Source organism: Lathyrus oleraceus, chromosome 1, assembly GCF_024323335.1.
Source record: "Lathyrus oleraceus cultivar Zhongwan6 chromosome 1, CAAS_Psat_ZW6_1.0, whole genome shotgun sequence".
NCBI lineage: Eukaryota > Viridiplantae > Streptophyta > Magnoliopsida > Fabales > Fabaceae > Lathyrus > Lathyrus oleraceus.
In genome coordinates this window covers 298,166,886-298,189,205 of record NC_066579.1, presented here as the reverse complement: position 1 = coordinate 298,189,205, position 22,320 = coordinate 298,166,886, and the positions used below count along the sequence as shown (strand labels likewise).

Here is a 22,320-nt window from a genome sequence, read left to right as displayed (position 1 = left end):
CTAGCATGGATTTGGAGCAACCAAAGGCAATGAGTTGGTCTGTTGCAGAATCTTCTTTTTTCCATTTTGGGCAAAAGCTGATTTTTGCACATGGCATCGAATTTTCTGGTTGGGGAGGTTTCCATGTCCAAGTTGACTTCTAAAACTAACACAATACCATTTGAAAAGTGTTTGTGGTCCATTGGAATCATAAGGAATGAGTTTGAGTACTCCGTGCATTGAATTGCAAAATCTATCTTGACTTGGTTTGTCTTGTACATCAGGATGACCACTCATGTTTGAACCAAGGCCAAATAAAATTGGCTCATGCATTTTGTCTCAATTTTGGGTCATTTGTTCCTTGCCATTAACTTGATTGAATTAAAAAAATAACCAGGTCAAAAGGGTTTTTTGTTTGGAAATAGCAATGTGTCAAAGTAGTAGTCATGACATGATTTTAGGGCATGGTGGGCATGTTGAACAAACTTGACCAATAGCAAAATGGAACCCTTTCCTCAATGAATTTGGTCTTGGAGATTGAAACAAAGTTGTAGAGGAAGTTATTTATGACATTTTTCTCAAAGTGTAATTTAAAAAGCTTGAAAATGAGAAAATTATGGTCTTTAGAACTTCCCATAGGCCATTCTTGCCAAAATGTGACCAACCAACATGACCTAATTTGGTGATTTTGTGATTTCTTGATTTACAAGGCACAATGATGGATTTTTTGAGTTCAAATGATCATACCGTGGTGGTAAATGAAATTTGTACCTTTGTGGAATGATTTTAGATCAAATTGGTGGGTGGATCAAATCATGGAAAGTTGAAAAATCATGTATGAACCAAACACTTGTAACATGGATTGAGTGGGTGTTTAAATGGTTGCTTTTGATTGTAATGGGCATGAAATGATGTTTAATTAATGGTAGGGTGATTGGATGGCCAAAAATGAGCAAGGTAAATATCCAAGGGATCCTCAAGCTAGGGTTTCTTGAGCCACAAGTTTCATCAAGAACCATGGTCAAATGAATTAGGGTTTGAGATGTTTAAAGGGCATGAGGCATGGAATTTTTTTGGATTTGAAGGGATCCTCAATGGAATGGTCAAGATCCATGGTGAATCAAAACTTGTGAAAACCATATAATAAAGAGTGCAACAACACCAAAAATAAGTTGTGAAACCCGCAAAGATAGGTCACCAACAGTATCAAGCATGCCTTGAATATCCTTCATCCTCACCATCAAAGTTACCTTAACATTTTGTTTAGGAACAAAAACAACACCTTTAGTGTTTGAACTGAAGCATGACTCACATTCATTTCTCCACCCAACACACTAAGGAAAACTACTATTAACCCTTAATGAAATGATGTTCGTAGTGAATTGATGTATAAGGGACTATTGTGAAATACCTTTTATGTTCTATTTTGCACTAAATTGATCTTATTATTTAATATCAGAGATCATTTTGGACCCTCAACAAAAAGTTAGCATATTACGTCCCTTGATTTTACCTTTGAATTTATTTTTCATCTCTTAAAAATATTTATAGATTCATTTTGATTCCTTAATTTTAGATTCATTTTAATCCTTAAAATATTTTGAAAGAATACCTTATGTATCAATTCAAAATATAACATACAACATTCATATAAAAAATTTAAAATACAAATAATGTATAACATTTGTATAAATATATTTTCCTAATATCTTGTATATTCCTCCAAAACAAACATCATACAACATTCAGAATATTTATAAAAAATATTATATGTGTTTCGTCACAAATAGGATAAAATATCTAAAATAACATTATAATTAGGTAACTAAAATATAGCATAACAAAAAAACAACATCCTGACTAAGCAATTTATAATACACAACCAAAGATCTATTAAACACACACCAAAGTATAAAAAGTTTGACGGTGGCTCTCTCTTTCTATACCCTCGTAATATCATATTAGATCCTCACATTTCTATGATCAATACAATTCATTACATCAAATAATAAATTTTGAATGATATTTTACCTCGGATGAAAATTCACCGAAATAAAATCTAATAAATTTGGTACTCTTTCTTTATTTTAATTTTTAATTAAAAAGAGATAAAATCTAATAAATTTGGTACTCTTTCTTTATTTTAATTTTTAATTAAAAATAAATAGTCTATTGCCTTAGCTATCGATGAAGAAACTAATTCACGAATATATTTTAAATTCCAAAAACTACAATTTATATTTTTATTTCTTGTAAAATAATGCTATTTTTTATTTTATTTTTTATTTAAAAACTAAGTCATATATTCTTTCGTTTAGTCTACCAACCGAGGAAATCATTCCTTCATCCAATTTTTTCTATAAAAGTATTCATTCATTCTGTTTTTCCCTTAATATAACTCATCAGTTGTCACTCTAAATCCATAAACATCATTTTTTAGGATGAATTGTAAGACAAACAAATATTTTAAAGTTTGTTCCTTAATTAATTAAAAAATCTTTCAAGATTGTTGTTGTTACATCCATGCAATGAAGAAATTAATTTTGCCAACCTTAAACAAAATATTTTTCTGCTCTTACAATTCATCTTACAAAATAAGATATTGAAATTTGATGTGAATATTAATGCCAAGTTCTTTACCCAATAAATGAATTTGCTTGAAACTTGACATAATATTCAAAGCCAAAAATTTTAAGATATTAAAAAATTGAGAAGATATTGCAACCTATAAAGAAATGGATCAATGATAAAAAATTGAAAAAGAAAATAATTCATGTTACTGCTTCCTTTTCAATTTTTTTCGTTAACCATTTTTTTTACAATATAAGTCATCTATTACCTCGACTGGTTTATACACCGAGGAGAAATGTTCTTATTTTATTTTATTTTTTTATATATATATATATATATATATATATATATATATATATATATATATATATATATATATAATATAACCTATTAGTTTGGTGGTCATAAAAATCCGAGGAAAAAATCAACCCAATTTTGTCTATAAACGAAACTTTATCGTCTATTTATAAAGTAATAATGATCAAAACATTATCAACACATCAATCAACATGAAACATTAATGATCTCTGTGAAACCGTCTCCAACCAATTAGAACGTGAATGTGTTGAATGGTAATTCATTATTTTAGTATTTCCCCTACGTGGCATTATTATTTGTGTATATATATTACTGTAGCTATCACCAGTTGTATCCACTGAGTATTGCAGTGCATTGTGTGTACAACCAATTTCTATGTGTAACGGTTAGTGGAATTGATAGTTGAAGATTGTTAGAATTTGTTATTCGATCTCTCTCTTCTTCTATCTTCATCTTTTTCATCTTATGCACCAATAATTGGTATCTAGAGCTTCAGTTCAGATTCACAGGAAAACACGAGTGAACGGTGAGGTGTTGTGTGATTGATTTCGTTTCTTAAATCGTGTTAAATATTTGAATCGGAATTGTAAAAGAATCAGATGCGTGTGTTGTTTGGTGCTCAAGATGTTCTTAATCTTGTCAATAATAATTACATTTCGATTGCACTTCCGGCAAAAGGAACAGATGCGTAGAGAAATGCTCATCATGATCTGAGGAAGAAGGATCAAAAGATGTTGTTCTACATCCATCAATGTGTGGATGTGAACGTGTTTGAGAAAATCGTTAATTTGACGACGACGAAGGCGGCGTGGGACACACTGGTACGGTGCTACGGCGGTGATGCATCAGTGAACAAGGTGAAGCTTTAGCCTCTATGTAAACAGTATGTGAATCTTAACATGAAGAGTAATGATAAGGTACCTGACTACATCTTAAGAGCGATTTTGATCTCAAATGAGATGAAGTCGTGTGGAGAAACTCTCTCTGAAGAAAGTATCATTGAGAAGGTACTTAGATCTCTTACTCCTCAATTTTATTACATTGTTGTAGCAATTGAACATTCTAAGGATCTTAGCATCATGCGAATAGAGGAGTTGCAAAGCAGTCTAGAGACATACGAGTTGCGTTTCATTGAGAAAAACTTTGAAATGGAGGTAGAGTAGCATGCTCTGAAATCAGCTTCTGGTAAGAAATATTAGAAGTAGTCTTGGTCAGAAGCCATGAAAAGATCTGATGGTGTTCAGAATTTAGAAACCTCAACTTCTGGAAGGAAGAAGAGTGCTCAGAAGGAGAAGGAGAAGTATGACAAGAGGAAAGTTCAGTGCTATTGATTGTTGGTCAAACAAGGAAAGGAAATCAAAAGAAGAAAATGTAGCCAAAGGAGATTATGATGATGAATTTGTGTTATTGATGGCTTCTGAATCTGATGATACATATTTGGAAGATTGGTGGTATATGAACACTGGCTACTCAAATCCTCTTATGTGAAATAAGAAATGGCTTGTTGATTTTGACTTTGGAAAGAGGACCAAGATCAGATGTGCTATTGAACCAAATTTCAATTAGAAAGGTACATCAGCAACATGATATTCAATACACAAAGCATTATAATTAACATCAGGGGCAACAAGTTTTCTCAGAGTTCTTTGGTCATCCATGTTAAACTCAATAGAAAAGAAAAAAATCAACAAACAATGAAAAACCACATAACTAATTCAGCAATGCAACAACAAATAGGAAAATACCGACAATATCCCTATTAAGCAAAAACAATTGAAATACAGAAAAAACGATTAAAATAAAAGAAAAAAAACAAAAACATGAAAATTAATCTAATAAAGTTAATTAAGAATTTTGAGAATTTTTTCAGAATTTTCTGGAACTACCAAAACAGAAATAAAATCATAAAAAACAGAAAAATAAGGAATTCCGGTGAATCGACAAAGAATCAGAATAATTTGAGACAATTTTATTTAAAAACAGATTTTTTTTAATACTAAAACATGAAAAGTCCATAACGCAAGAATGTTGGGGCAAGAACGCTGAAACACAACACCTATGACTATAATAATTGTTAAAATCTACAAGAGTCCCCGACGACAGCCCCAATTTGATGCGCTGTCGCACACGGATCAAAAACGAGTAACTAGAACAGTAATCTAGGGAAGCGACACTCGAGTATCGTATCGCAAGAGGTCTTAGTAAATTAACCAAATAAGAAAACAAAAATAGGGGGGTTTGATTCGATTAAGAATAATTGATTATAAAAAGTGATTATGAAATAAGTTGATCTACTCTTTTGGTTTCCTAACTTATCATTGGTTAAGATAATTTTCATTCCCTAAACGAGTTCTAATCCCTTTTCGACTACAGTAACAATAACAAGTGCATTGATACTAATATATGATATGTGTTCCTAATTTCTGAATTAAGCAAATAAATTATGAATTAAGCAAACGGGTTAAACACACGATTATAGAACATATATCAATCGAAATTAATCAACACATATTCTATAGAAATTGAATAAAGCATACAAGACATATAACAAAATATTGAAAGGGAAAAGACATTTGATTAAAAATTAGGAAACCTCAAACTATCGGCGGAAACCGATTACAGCAGATCAACCTTATGAACTTTAGTTCTCCATGAAATCTTCTAAGCAATATTTTATCATCAAAATTCAGAATATGATTCATGTAGAAGTCAAATACCTAATATAATAAAAGGGAAATTCGGGCCCTTATGAGATCCGACCCGAAAATTACAAAAACCGGCTCAAACTAACTATTTAAATTAAGTTTGGAACTTCAACGAATTATTCTATCATTCTTCATTCCGAATATGCTTTTGACTTTAACATAAAACTTATATTTCTTTCTCTTAGCTTTCCAACGTATATTAAAACGCGTTAATCCGACTTCTATAGCTCAAGTTATTATCTGCATAGTGACAAAGTATCAAATAACTGTTTATGCTGAAAATAAAGTACAAAAATAAATAAAGCCAAAAATAAACTTAAATAAAAAAACACACTAAAATAGTAAAAATAATATAATAAATTATAGAGTTTCCTAAGTAGAATAGTAGAAGAATGTGCATCAAAATGCATTGATCACACTGGATGCTCAAATTATCTTACGTGAAATAAGAAATGGCTGGTTGATTTTGACTTTAGGAAGAGGACCAAGATCAGATGTGCTGATGATAAATACCTTAATGCTAAAGTTATGGGAAATGTCAGAGTAGTTCTGAATAATGGTAAATCATCATTGATTGAGAATGTATGATATGTTCCTGGCATGAAAAGAAATCTGATGAGTGTAGGTCAATTAATTGACAAAGGATTTTCAGTTACCATGAATGACAATCTTTTGAAGTTGTATGACTATAACCAGATGTTGGTTATGAAGTCAGAACAGGGGAGCTGTAAGACCCCAATTTTGATCCTAAGATCCCTCATGCAATTTCATCATATGCATTAACATTGGGATCATACCTTGGCATCTTCCTTCCCCCTTGTTTTCATTGGGTTTGTTTTGAGAGAGATCACCACACACTATGTGATTGTATCATGCTTGTATATTATCATTTTACTAACCAAAATACCAAAAATATGTCTTTGCTTTGCCTAACTCTTTTGTAGGAAGGGCATGACCCCCATTTGATCTATCAAGTTCATATCTAGGGTTTAAGACCCTCATGGCTACAAAGAGCATAACTAAGGATTGATCCAAAAAAGTCTCAAAGCATCATATATGAGTCCTCATGATCTCTACATGTTATTTTGATCAAGTATTCTTCAAGAGTTTGGAGTTGGTTTGCCTTGGAAACCCTAGTTTGTCTAGGTATCTTGAGTAACTTCTTCAACAAGATTCCTCAACAATTGATCAAATTTGTCAAGGGACAGTTCAAAGTTCATCATCTTATGCATATATAATCTACCATAAGCCTAAAAAGTCAATAGAATTGCATGGTAGCAACTTGGTTGATGGTGGTTGGCCAGATGAATTCATCTGATCAAAACTGGGTCTCCCTAGACCCTATTTCCTACAATTTTCACCATATGGAAATGATTCCGAGATCAAAGTTACTCTAAATTACATTACAAACAACTTTCATGTTGAAGTTTATATCTAAATTTGCTTTAAAAGTCATTTTATATGTTGAAACATTATAGGTCATTTTGTCTAAACCCTAATTTGAAAGTCAATTTCCCAAGGCCATAACTTGCTCAATTTTTATGAGATGAAAGATTTATAAGTTGCACAATCAAATTCAAGATGTATAATTCAACTTTTATGTTTGGAGTGAAAGCTAACTCAAATTTTATGAGCATGTGATATGAGGATACATTATAGGTCATTTTTGACCTATACCATTGAACAAGTGATTTTCCTCAACTTCAAAAATGCATAACTCTATCATTATAAATCCAAATTAAATGAAATTGGTGACCATTTTGAAGGACTTTGAAATAGCTACAACTTTGATGAATACACGTTTCCTATTTGGAGCTCACATGAAAAGTTAAGTAAGATGGAACATTGAGGTATATGACTTGACACTTAGAAAAATTTTCAACATGTTGAAATTTCCAAACTTCCACCTTAAAATTCACCTTGATCCAAGTTCCAAATGGAAAAGTGTCCAACATCAAAGTTGTTCCCCTTGATCTAAGCTTTCCAAATAGTCCTAGTTCATGCATTTTGGATAAGGTTTGCAAGGGTTGTGCATGGTCTTAACAGGTATGCATTAAGTGGAAAAATCAAATGTCCAAAACACCATTTCACATTGCCTTGCCATTCAAGCTTCTTTGAGACTTCAAAACAATTGAACTTGGACCAAAATGGATTGCTTCATGGGCCTGTATACGCCCATGCAAGCTTGTGCATGACATTGCCAAATTTGGAAGCAAATGCAAGTGTGCAAATATCACTCCCTCATGCTATAAATACATGCCCTCTGAGCTCATTTGAAGGATCCCTTGCGTGCCAGCTTTGCCCCCTCTTTTCAAACCCTCACAATTCAAAGGAAAACCTGAGAATTTTCAATCTGAAAATTGAGTTTGAATCTCACTCTTTGGAGATTCAAAAACTCCAGGATCCAAAGCTTTGTTCCATTGGCAAACCACTGCTGCAAGTTCCCTAAGTGTGATCAAGCAAGGATTGAAGCAAGCAAGATCAAGTTCTGCACAACAATGAAAGTATTTTCCAGAAATTTTCTTCTCTTCGATTCTCACTCAATTCTCATCAATTCTCTTGGATCTTTGGTTGTCTGAAGTCCTACCAATGTAGGCAAGAAGATTGAGTTGCTTTGAGGTCAAATCGAAGCAACTCAATTAACATACCTCAAAATTCAACTCCTCATATCTTTCTATATATTTGGAGTGAGTTAAAATTGAGGCCAGATTCATGCTCTACGCCATTTTTTCAACAAGATTCAACAATCCTCGCCAATTGATCAAATTTCTCAAGGGACACTTCAAAGTTCATCATCTTATGCATATATAATCTACCATAAGCCTAAAAAATCAATAGAATTGCATGGTAGCAAGTTGGTTGATGGTGGCTGGCCAGATGAATTCATCTACTCAAAATTGGGTCTCCCTAGACCCTATTTCCTACAATTTTCACCATAAGGAAATGATTCCGAGATCAAAGTTACTCTAAATGACATTCCAAACAACTTTCATGTTGAAGTTTATATCTAATTTTGCTTGAAAAGTCATTTTATGTGTTGAAACATTATAGATCATTTTGTCTAAACCCTAATTTGAAAGTCAATTTCCCAAGGCCATAACTTGCTCAATTTTTATGAGATGAAAGATTTATAAGTTGCACAATCGAGTTCAAGATGTATAATTCAACTTTTATGTTTGGAGTGAAAGCTAATTCAAATTTTATGAGCATGTGATATGAGGATACATTATAGGTCATTTTTGACCTATACCATTGAACAAGTGATTTTCCTCAACTTTAAAAATGCATAACTCTATCATTATAAATCCAAATTAAATGAAATTGGTGACAGTTTTGAAGGACTTTGAAATATCTACAACTTTGATGAATACACTTTTCCTATTTGGAGCTCACGTGAAAAGTTAAGTAAGGTGGAACATTCAGGTATATGACTTGACACTTAGAAAAATTTTCAACATGTTGAAATTTCCAAACTTCCACCTCAAAATTCACCTTGATCCAAGTTCCAAATGGAAAAGTGTCCAACATCAAAGTTGTTCCCCTTGATCTAAGCTTTCCAAATAGTCCTATTTAATGCATTTTGGATAAGGTTTGCTAGGGTTGTGCATGGTCTTAATAGGTATGCATCAAGTGGAAAGATCAAATGTCCAAAACACCGTTTCACATTGCCTTGCCATTCAAGCTTCTTTGAGACTTTAGAACAATTGAATTTGGACCAAAATGTATTGTTTCATGGGCCTGTACATGCCCATGCAAGCTTGTGCATGATATTGGCAAATTTGGAAGCAAATGCAAGTGTGCAAATATCACTCCCTCATGCTATAAATACATGCCCTCTGAGCTCATTTGAAGGATCCCTTGCGCGCCAGATTTGCCCCCTCTTTTCAAACCCTCACAATTCAATGGAAAACCTGAGAATTTTCAATCTGAAAATTGAGTTTGAATCTCACTGTTTGGAGATTCAAAAACTCCAGGATCCAAAGCTTTATTCCATTGCCAAACCACAGCTTCAAGTTCCCTGAGTGTGATCAAGCAAGGATTGAAGTAAGCAAGATCAAGTTCTGCACAGCATTAAAGATATTTTCCAGAAATTTTCTTCTCTTTAATTCTCACTCAATTCTCATCAATTCTCTTGGATATTTGGTTGTCTGAAGTCCTACCAATGTAGGCAAGAAGATTGAGTTGCTTTAAGGTCAAATAGAAGCAACTCAGTTGACACACCTCAAAATTCAACTCCCCGTATCTTATATTTGGAGTGATTTAAAATTGAGGTCAGATTCGTGCTATACGCCATTTTTTATTTCAGATCATGTCCTCCTTTTTCATTTATGTGATGGTGATGACTGAACCAGTCCGATGAGCCTCGCCTGAGAAGGTGACCGGAGTTTCAGCGTCGGTGGTGTGCTGGACAGGTTCTGAACCACATGATCAATTCAAAATGTTTTAATCTCATGCGTTGGTTTTGATTACCATCCATGTGGCGCATTGACTTAAGTCCATGGTGGAAAGCGCGCTAATGACCACTTGATCTGCCACCTCAATTAATGAGGGAGATCAAGTGGTCCACGTTTTTTTATGTATTTTCTGATTTTATTTTATTCCTTTGATTTTCATTAATTCATATTAATTTTAATATTGATCCAAAAAATATGAGAGTTTCACCAAAATTTTTTAAATAAAATCCTCTTTCATATTTTGAATTAAAATGATTTTTTGGATCATCATTAATATTTTTCATGATTTAATTGATTTTGTGAATATTTTTAATTGTTTAAAAATACTTTTAAGTCTCTAAAAATTCTGAAATTTTTTCTCTAAGGTTCTTTGACCTTGTTTGACCTATGATAAATCTCATGGCCATTTCATTGGTGTTTTGATGAGATTTTAGGAATTTGACAAACCATATTTAATTTAATGCATTATTTTTAGTATTTTTAAATTGAATAAATGCCAAATAATTGTGTTGATTCATTTTGATTGTTGGTATGAGTTTGACTTGTGTTGTTGGGCCTTGGTCAAGGTTGATTTGACTTTGCTAGGTTAAGATCATTGGATTTAGGGGATTGATGGAATGTACTTTACATTTCCCAAAACGAATGAATGATCTTAATTTGGTAAAAGTCCTTCTTTGTCCAATTTGAGTTTTGATATATTTCCCTCCCTCTTTATCTTATTCCCCTTCTTTATGAATTAATGTCATGGTCCTATGATATCTCAAGGTCCTAAGGCTAGTTGATTAAAAATCAACATAAGTAAGGATGAGATTAGGCCACCTCTTTTGCATATTCTTTTTGTGTGTGGTATGTTTCATGAGCATAGTCCATTATACTATGTCTCTAACATGCATTAGCACCAAAATTCTATTGTCCGACCTCAAATAGTTGTGACTTCTACATAAGACCAGTTAAGATTGCTTAACATAGCGCTAAATTTTTGACACAAAAGGCATAACATTCTAGTTAGTGAGATTGTAAGTCTCCCCTCTTTCATGGTATTGTGTGGAAACTTGGCCCTTTTTCCTTCCTTTGGAAGATGTCTTGGTTCAAGGATCCATGCTTGTGATAAGTGGGTTGAGTGTTCTCCAAAGAATGACTTAAAAGAAAAAAGCAAAAGCAATACTAACCTCTAACTCATTAACAACTAACATTTACTTTCAAGTTATTTACTTTAATGCACTTTACTTTTAAGCCTTATTCATTTTCCATTATTCATACCATTCTAATTGTTTATGTTAATGTCATTTTCACTTTGTCCATTTGGACCTTATTTTGTGATATATTTTGCTTGTGTATATTGTATTTGTTTGTATGGTCTTTGGCCATTAGTGTACATAATAAGAACAAAAAACCCTAAAAATATCTTGTGTGGACTGTTGGTTTGATCTGAGACAATTGGACTTAGACTTTAGGTAACACTCCTTATGCAAAGGACTTGGCAAATGCCAACCTTCATGTAACCAAGTGCTTGTCATATGAAACTTCATCTGATACATCATTAAAGATCCATTTGAGTTCATCTGCAACATGATAATTGTGAAGCTGTTATTTTGAATCTGTGACTTATGGCATTATGTAATTCATCTGCTACATGGGCAAATTTGAAGAAGATCATGGAAGGGTTAAGCTTGGATGTGGCTATCTTTATTTGATGCATTGCTCTTCAAGTTAATGTTGTGTGCCTTGTTTGTTGCTTGATTCTAATGTCCAAGGGAATTTGGATTTCTATATGACATTCTTGTCTATTGGATTGCAGCCCATTGGTCAGATCTTTTCAACTCTTAACTTTTAGTTTTGTGCTTAGGATTAGTCTCTTCATCTCCTTCCCATATATTTAATTTCAAAATCTCTCCCTCCTTTTAAAAAAACTTCTTTGTTTGTATTTGCTCTTTCTTAAAAAACTTAAACCCGTTGCAAATTAGAAACTTTGGCATTATGCCATTGCATTTTCAAAACTTCTTTTCTTAAATCAAACTTGTAAATAAACTTAACTATACTTGACTTAAAATTTTCAAAATCCAAAAAGAACTAACTCATTCAAACCATTTTCTAGGCCTTTGTGCCTTTCAAACCTAATTTTTGTTAAAAGCAATGCATCCACTTTGAAATTTGTATCACGAACTACGAGGTTTTGATCCCTCATTTTTATGTTGGTACGTAGGCACAAGTCTGAAGGTCTTGTCAAACATAAAAATATAATTAATGAATTCTTTTCTCATCCCCCCCCATTCTATTTGTTTGTAAACATCATTTTATATAAAATACATATGCACACAAGAAAGGGCTCCCTATGAGTACCTAGAACACTTTGGGTGCTAACACCTTCCCTCTGTGTAACCAACCCCCTTACCTGTAATCTCTGGCACTTTATTAGTTTTGATTTGAAAACTTCTTATTTTTTAGGTTTTGTTCGTACTTTTCCATTTTCCCTTGGAAACAATAAAAGCGCGGTGGCGACTCTTGTTATTTGATGTCTTGCTTATCCATAACTTGATGATCATGAATTTACCGCTTAAGGGAGGAATAGAATATTCAAAGTGAATGTTTAAACTGTAGATTTTGAATGCTTTAGTGTAAAAAGTGTTGTGAAGGACAGTGAGTTGTGGCACAAAAGATTTGGTCATCTGAACTTCAGAAGATGGGCATCTGAATTCAAAGAAATTGGTACATGGAATTCCTGTAATTAAGAAACCAGAGAAGTCATGCAATGTGTATATGAGAGGAAAGCAACCAAGAATTCCATTTGCATCTTAAATTCCTCCAAGAGCAAAGCATGTTCTGAGTGTGGTGCATTCTGATGTGTGTGTGGACCATTTTCAGTATCTTCACTTGGAGGGAATAAATACTTTGTGTTATTTGTTGATGAATTCACAAGAATGACATGGGTATCCCTCATAAAGTTCAAACACGAGGTCTTTGCTGAATTTTAGAAATTCAGAAGCAAGGCTAAGAACTAGAGTGATCAGAAGCTGAAAGTTCTCAGAATTGATGGTGGAGGTGAGTATAACTCTACACGGTTCAGAAAGTTCTGTGAGGATAATGGAATTGAGTATGAGGTGAATTCTCCATACACTCCTCAACATAATGGTCTTGCTGAAAGAAGAAATCGAACTTTGTTTGATATGACAAGGAGCAAGCTGAAGGAGAAGAAGCTCCCTCATACCTTATGGGCATAAGTTGTTGCCACCTCAGCGTATGTGCTCAATAGATGTCCAACCAAGAAGTTGAAGGAAATTATTCCTTTAGAGAAGTGGAGTGGAGATAAGCAAAGTGTGAGCCATCTGAAGGTGTTTGGTCTGTTTGTTACAAACATGTTCTAGATGCTAGGAGAAGGAAGTTGAATGACAGAAGCAGAGTTATGTTACTTGTAGGATACCAAAGTACATGTTTTTATAATCTCTACTTTCTAGTCACTAACAAGGTTGAATTCAGCAAAAATGTTATTATGAAAGAATCAGAAGCATGGGATTTGAGTAAACCTCAATCCAACTCTGGTGTAGTGCCAACTTCTGAAGAGATTTCTGACTCTGAGGGAGAATTTTCCTACGAAGAGGATTCATCCTTTGAAGGTGAGTCAGAATCAGAAAATGATTCTGAAGGTAACTTTGAAGGTGAGTTTGACTCTGAAGGCGAGCCTGACTCTGAAGGTGAATCTGATTCTGATCCAGATTCTTATGGTGATTCAGACTTTGGTGGAGATTCAGACTCTAGGAATACTCCAGACTCAGAAGATGGTCATGCCTCTGAAGGTGGTGCTTCAGGGGTTCCAGTATCTGAAGAAGATTTTGAACAAGTTCAGAGGCCACAATGAATCATAAACATTCCGAAGATATTTGCAGAGTTTGACATGTTGCCAGATACTGAAGTAAACTCTGAGGGAGAAGTCATTCAGTGTGCCATATTAGTAGACTCTGAACCAGCCAATGATGAAGAAGCTCTTAAGAAGAAAGTATGGTTGAAGGCCATGAAAGAAGAACTTGAGGCTATAGAAAGAAACAAGGCTTAGGAGTTGACTAAGCTTCCAAAGGACAAGAAAGCCATCACCGCCATATGGGTTTTCAAGAGGAAACTAAAGCCAAATGGATAAATTGAAAAACACAAAGTAAGGTTAGTAGCAAGAGGTCTCCTACAAAAAACCTGGGTTAGATTACTTTGAAGTGTTTTCTCTTGTAGCGAGACATGAGACAATCAGACTGGTGATTGTGATAGCTGCTAACAAGAATTGGCCTCTGATGCATTTAGATGTTAAATCTGCATTTCTGAATGGTCCACTATAAGAAGAGGTATACGTGTCACAACCTCCTGGATTTATGAAAAAGAACCAGGAAGGGATGATGTACAAGTTACATAAAGCATTGTATGGACTAAAACAAGCTCCTAGAGCCTGGAATATGAAGATTGATTCATTTTTTAAGCTCCAAGGATTTAGAAAGTGTGAGATGAAGTATGGTGTTTATGTTCAGCATACTTATGAAGGCAATATGATTATGGTGTGTCTCTATGTTGATGACATATTTCTAATAGGGAGTTGTGAACATGAGATAGCTAAGTTCAAGAAGGTGCTAATGAATGAGTTCGATATAACTAATCTAGGAAAGATGACTTATTTCAGAGGAATGTATTTATGTACTTTGAGAAGGGTATCATTTTACATCAACTGAAATATGAACTTGACCTACTGAAGAAATTCGAGCTGCTGAATTATAAGGTTGTTGTCACACCGTCAGAAACAAATCATAAATTGGATTCTGATTCTGAAGGTGATAATGTAGATGTCATAACTTTCAAGCAGTTGGTTGTCTCTTTGAGGTATTTATTTAATATCAGGCCTAACATTTTCTATGCAATTGGAATCGTTAGTAGGTTCATGAGTAAACCAAATTGGACTCATTACCAAGTTTCTATCAGGATTATGGTGTGGAGACAAAGTTGACAAAAGAAGTACTTCTAGATATTAGTTTAAGTATCTAGAAAGTAATATTTCTTGGTGTTCCAAGAAGCAATCGGTTCTTACTTTGTCAACCTATGAAACTGAATATATTGCAGGTGTTGTGGCTGCATGTCAAGCTATTTAGCTTCTGAATTTACTGCAGGATCTAAAGATCTAGGTAAATAAGCCTCTGAAGCTGATGATTGATAACACGTCTGCAAGCAATCTTGCAAAGAACCCAATGTTGCATGGGAGAAGCAAGCATATTGAGACTAAGTTTCATTTTCTGAGAAGTCAGGTTCAAAATGGAGTGCTAGAAGTTATGCACTGTAGCACCCAGAAGCAGTTGGAAGATGTTCTGACGAAAGCGATCAAGACTGGTCAATTTCTCCACTTAGGGGGTGGAATTTGTGTTATTATTTTTGATTAGTTAAATCCTGAATTAAAGGATGATGTTGAAGGGTAATTCAGTATTTTAGTATTTCTCCTACGTGGCATTATTATTTGTGTATATATAGTATTGTAGTTGTCAACAGTTACATCCATTGAGTATTATAGTGAATTGTGTGTGCAACTAATTTTTGTGTGTAACCGTTAGTGGAATTTATAGTGGAAGGTTGTTAGAATTTGTTATTCTCTTTCTCTTCTCTCTCTTCTTCCATATTCATCTTGTGCACCAACAGAATGCACAAGGATATATCTTGGATTCAAAGTGCTGAAAGACAAAGCATTATAATGAAAGTAGTTGGATTGCAAATAGTGAAATGAAAACTTAAAGAAATGTGGAAATAATCTCTGAGATGAATTGTAAGAGAAAAAAAATAATTTAAATTTAATTCCTTACCTAATGTTTTATCTTGTAATTGCTAACATTATTTTAAGGTTGACACATCACTTAATTTACATGTTGTGAAATTATGGTATGCAGATCCCGGATGTCGTACACGATGTCACGACACCAGGGTCAACACATTGTCACACCACAAACAATATCAGGGTTTAAGTAAGTAGCAATTAAGTAAATAACACAAATAGTTGTTAACCCAGTTCGGTGCAACTTCACATACATTTAGGGGCATCCAAGCCAGGAAGGAAATCCACTATAACAGAATTAGTTCAAAGTTCTAAACAACCTCATATTTTACAAACTTCTCACATCATATCTACCCGTGGAACTTTTTATCTAAGACTCTCCTAGATATGAGACCCCTCTCACTTCCCTACACAACAGCGACAACAACTTATATCTGAAAACAAAATTCATTATTGCTTAAAAGCACATGAGGGATTCAGAATTATAACTCAATAGAATAAGTCCAATTCAAGTATCAAAGAGATACTCGAAAGGCTCACAAATAACAAAGATAACTAAACCCTAACACAAACAATATTCAACGTTGCTTCGATGCATTCTTAGGTTTAGAAACAATATTTAAATAGCCTTAGAAAGGCATGGGCTCAGGGCTTGATTAACAGCAAATCTAAGGACTCTGCACAATCTTCTGCAGATTTGATTCCAATCATATCAGATGTTTCCTAAAATGTTTTGACATCTTTACTTCGAGAACAAGGTAAAGCAAAATAGTCTTTTGCTTTTAGAACACGCTTTCGTGAACCATACATCTCATGAAATAAATCTTCAGAGGATCTTCAGATATTTCACAGTAGAAACAAATCTTTCAAGAAACTGAAACATGACACATTATGATATTGAACCAACATGTCAGGACATCTTGTCCAACATCTTGCTTGAATACATGTTTTTCCAAAATGCAGCCAATCACTATATGCTAGTCTTAACAATATCCCCCTTTGGAATTTTTTGGCTAAAACAACCTTTACACAACCCCACTAGAATGAGGTAATTATCACAACAATAAGGAGCCATATAAATAGCACACAAGCATAAAACCAAACATGATCTTCTTCAAAACAAAAACAACAGAGGCAAGCGCAACAAAAAAACTTAGCCTCACAACAGATAAACTTAAACTCTCACACGAAGAACCTTCTTAAGAAAAAAAAATTATCTCAGTCAGGATGTCAAGACATTTGGTCTGGCTTCACTAAAACAAGTAGTCCACATGAGCTGGCCTATCATCATAAGCTTGAAAGGCATATGCCCCCCCAGTAGTAGAGAAAGGGAAAGAGCTACCCCCCTCCATAAGTGCTCCCTCTTAAGGGGCAGGATTCATGGCATGGCTAAAAAAACACATAACACAGGGAATTACTCCCCCTTTTTAGCCAAAATATTGACAAAGACAATCAAACTTAGAAATAGCAAAGCAACCATCAGTTAAGTTACAGACTAAGAGAACTTAAAGTGCATAAATATTCAGGGCATAACCCACAAGAAAACAAGTAGAAGCACAAAAATAACACAGAAGATCCAGAACACTTCAGTCTTCATCACTACTGGATGTCTCTTCATCATTACTAGTATTAGCACTTTTAGCATCTTCTGCATCCACATTATCCCCTTCCAGATTTCCCTTAGCCCCTTCTTCAAATAAATCCTTGATCAAGATCTCAAGTCTGCCCTTCCTGTCAATACACACTTTGATAGTATCATCCAAGGTTTTGCAGGTGTCTTTTAGTTCAGCAAGGATTCCAGTCTTAGTAGTGGAACTGGTAGGTTTCTGTCCAGATGTCATGACAATATCTGGAACATGTTTCCCTACGAACGACCTATAATGTAATGACAGAGGGGGGTATCTTTTGCATGCACTATCAAAACTGAGCAAAATACTTGGGTGTTGACTCAGTATAACACCACAAATCAATGAGGGAAGGCTATATGCATCTTCATAACGAAGGAGGAAACATGCTTCATGGTTTGTTCAAAGACATAAGATCTAAAGTCAAAATTTGTTTTGGTCCATACAATATAAATGAACTTTCTAAATCCTGTAGAAATGTTGGGAGTGTGATTAGTTGGCACCCAGTTAGCAGCTTCAATTCTGTGAAGTATTGCATACTTCACACTCAAGCAACCTGCTGACAACTTCCTTTTTCTAGGTCATTCCTTTACTTACTTTGCCGTAATTTCTCTGAAAATGACATTGTCAGAAACTTTCACTTCATCTTGTTCTTCTTCATTTCTGCCCAAAAACCTATTTATGATTTCAGGAGAAAAGTCCACACACCTTCCTCGTACATACACCTTTCTAAACTTCGTACTCCTATTGTTGTCACATTCCTTAGAGATATTCACAATGAATTATTTAACAAGCATTACATGACACTTGCCAAAGCCAGTCACACTTTTCATCAATCCAGCTTCTTGAATCAGACCCATTACTTCTTTGCCCTCAAAAGCAACTTTTCCAATCTCTCTTTCCAGCACTAGTCTTCTTTGGTAGATAAATTTCCACTTTTCTACATTCTCCACAGAGTGAAAGGAGATGTTGTCAATTAGAACTTCAGGAATATTTGTTGGAATCTTCTTCCCATAAGCTTGCTTTCTTGTAGCAGACACAATATCTTGAACATCATGCTTGACATCGCAGTCAGATTCCTAAAGCCAGATGAGACTTCCTTCCTCTTCAGGGATCTCTTCTTGGAGACAGGAGTAACAACCTTTCTCCATCATTTTGTAGGGACAACACTAGTACTTCTCTTGAGAGATTTGGAGAGCGTGCTGGAGGATTCAACTGCTTTACCTTTTCTGTTATTTAACCTTTTAGCTATTCCTAGATCCAATCTTTTACCAATGGGCTCATCATCAGAGTCCAGATCATCTACATTCACAATGTCTGTAGATTGATCCTTCTTCTCTATAGAGTTTTCTTCTTTATCAGATAAATCACCAGACATACCATCAGAACCATCTTTTTCTTCTGATTTTTCAAGGGATTGAGTAGAAACATTTTCATCAAATTTATCCAGAGGGGTTTCAGTGGGGTTATCAGGTTGGGCCAAGGATGTGGAGACATCTGACACAACACCAGTCTTAGGTTCAATACCTAAAACTTGAAAGATCAACACATGAATATTTTTATCAACATGTCTCTATCAGCAACAATCATGCTAGATTTACTCAAAGTTGTAACATATATATGTTTATTAGTGTTTTTAGATGTTTCAACATTTCCCATAAATTTTGGAACAACATAACTTTTTGTAGAAGCATCAACATTAGGTTCGACATTAATAGGATTAAGGTACAAGCTAGTCATCGAGAGAGGTTTCTTGACAGCGGTATGGGGTTCAAGATGTTTTACATCACTACCAGCCACAAAGAGAAGAATAGGTACTTACTTTAAAGGGCTTGCCCTTTCTCGAAGTAGTTGTTCTAGGCTTCCTTATAGATGTGGCATGCCCAGGAACCATAAAGAGAGGAACAACATCAGTAATAACTTCAGAAAGATCCATATCAGTATAATTACTCTTAGGGTTCGATTGCTCTTTGGTGCGCTTGCTGTGAGTTGAGACAGAAGGTTGAGACATTTTGGAACTTTGATTTTGAGATATGAAGTTCAAAGAGAAGATAGTGAGATAAAGGTAATCGAGAATAAAGTTCAAGTAGAGAGTATAGAGAATGATGAGCATAGCGTGAATGATATTGATATAGTAGGTAGGATGGCGTGTTGGGAAAATAAGGAAGATTTGTAATGATTTCCTTGAGTTTTGTGCACCATTAAATTGAGGGAAGAGAAAATTTGATTTGCATATCTCCATATCAGTAATTGCTATGATTCTTCAAGTATGCAAATACCTAATTCGCCTATTACTTTCTCAAACTGATTTTCATCCAAAGCTTTAGTGAAAATATATTCCAGTTGCTTCTCAGTGGCTATATGCTCAAGAGTAACAATTTCGTCTTCAACAAGATCTCTAATAAAATGATGACGAATATCAATATGATTTGTCCTGCTATGTTGAATGGGATTCTTGGATATGTTGACTAAACTCATATTGTCACAATATAATGTCATGACATCTTGTTGGACATTATATTCCTCTCCCATTTGTTTCATCAATATTAATTGAGAGCAGTTGCTTCCTGTTGCAATATATTCAACCTCAGTCGTAGACAATGACACACAGTTTTGCTTCTTGTTGAACTAAGATATTAGATTATTTCCCAAGAAGAAACATCCTCCAGAAGTGCTCTTTTTATCATCAACACTACCTGCCCAATATGCATCACAATATCCTATAAGCATCGAATTAGCATTATGAGAATACAACATTCCATATTCACTAGTCCCATTGATGTATTTCAGGATCCTTTTCACTTGAGTAATATGACTCATTTTGGGTTTAGACTGATATCTTGCACACACTCCTACAACAAATGTAATGTCAGGTCTGCTAGCTGCAAGATACAACAAACTACCAATCATACTCCTGTACATACTTTTATCCACATCTACACCTTTTCATCTTTAGTTAACTTCAAGTGGGTTGGTGCAGGTATCCTTTTGTGACTTGCATTTTCCATGCCAAACTTCTTTACTATACTCTTATCATACTTGCTTTGAAGGATAAATATAATATCGTCCATTTGTTTGACTTGAAGACCCATAAAGTAAGTCAATTCACCAACAACACTCATCTCAAATTCAGATTGCATCTGTCTGACAAAATGTTGGACCATCTGGTTTGACATCCCTCCAAACACAATGTCATCAACATATATTTGCGCTATCATGAGTTTACCATACTATTCTTTAACGAACAAGTTTGTTCCTCCTTTCGTGTAGCCATTGTTGACAAGGAACTCAGTTAGCCTTTCATACCAAGCCCTAGGTGCTTGCTTCAATCCGTAGATACATTTCCTTAGTTTGTAAACATGATCTAGAAAGTTAGGATCTATGAACCCCTTGGGTTGTTCAATATACACTTCTTCATTCAAGTACCCATTTAAGAAGGCACTTTTCACATCCATCTGGAATAGCTTAAATTTAAGCAAACAAGCCACTCCTAAAAGCAATCTAATGGACTCAAGACGAGTAACAAGAGCAAAAGTCCCATCAAAATCAACCCCTTCAATTTTAGTGTATCCTTGTGCAACAAGTCTAGCCTTGTTTCTGGTCACAATTCCTTTTTTATCAGATTTGTTCTTGTAGATCCATTTTGTCCCAATAATATTCATCCTTTTAGGCCTAGGAACTAGATCCCATACTTCGTTCCTTATAAACTGTCTTAGTTCTTCTTGCATAACATTTATCCAGAATTCATCAGTCAAGGCTTCCTTCACATTTTCAGGTTCAAACTTTGAGACAAGCAAGCATTTGATATCATATCTTTGAATCTAATGGTGATCCCTTCATTAAGATTTCCAATAATAAGTTCCTTTAGTTGATATTTTTGAATTATAATAGAGGGACCTCTGTTGACTTGATGGTTGTCTGGTTCAGTACCTACTGGTTCACTAATTGACTCAATAACTCCCTCATTTTCAGAGGTATTAGTCTGCTGAGATGATGTTCCCACATCGTCTTCGACATCAGTTCCTTTCTCTGAGATTGTATCATCCATTAAAGTATTAATGGATTCCATCATGACTTTGGTTATGGTATTAAAAACTCTATAGACTCTGCTATTTGTAGAGTTGCCCAAAAATATTCCTTCTTCACTCTTGGGATCCATCTTTCTTCTTTGTTCATGATCAGCCAAAATGTAAAATTTAATTCCAAACACATGAAAGAATTTGAAAGTAGGCTTCCTCCCTTTTCATAATTCGTAGAGAGTAGCTGAAGTACCAGTTCTTAGAGTGGCCCTTTTATGAATATAGCAAGAAATATTCATTACTTCAGCCCAAAAATGGTAAGGTAGATGCTTAGCATGAAGCATGACTCTAGTTGATTCTTGTAGAGTCCTATTCTTGCGCTCAACAACTCCAATTTGCTAAGGAGTGATGGGAGAAGAGAACTCATGGACAATACCTTCAGAGGAGCAAAATTCAGGAAATTTTCTATTTTAAAATTCCTTGCCATGGTCACTTCTAATTCTGAAAATTCCAATTTCCTTCTCTCTTTGAAGCCTTTGACATAAATCTTTGAAGACCTCAAAGACATCTGATTTTTCCTTGATGACGTTCACCCAAGTGAATCTTGAAAAATCATCAACAACAACATATGCATACATATTCCCACCAAGGCTCTCGACCTGCATGGGCCATATTAAATCCATATAAAGAAGTTCCATAACCTTTGAAGTGGTCTGATGTTGCAATTTGGATCTGACATGTTGGTTTGCTTCCCAATTTGACACTCACCACGAATTTACCTTCCTCAATCTTGAGCTTAGGAATACCTCTGATGGCTTATTTAGACATAATCTTCTTCATATCTTTCAGATGTAAATGTCCAAG

General features: G+C 34.5%; 1 protein-coding gene across 1 annotated transcript; it reads right to left on the bottom strand.

Annotated features, from left to right (window-relative positions):
- Positions 1-17,398: 17,398 nt before the first annotated feature.
- On the bottom strand, positions 17,399-19,448 carry LOC127103912 (uncharacterized). Its single transcript, XM_051041149.1, has 5 exons — positions 19,260-19,448; positions 18,662-19,010; positions 18,301-18,482; positions 18,035-18,198; positions 17,399-17,687 (listed from the first exon to the last, which is right to left on the bottom strand). The coding sequence occupies exons 1-5, from the start codon at positions 19,446-19,448 to the stop codon at positions 17,399-17,401; spliced, it is 1,173 nt and encodes a 390-aa protein (XP_050897106.1).
- Between the last annotated feature and the right edge of the window lie 2,872 nt (positions 19,449-22,320).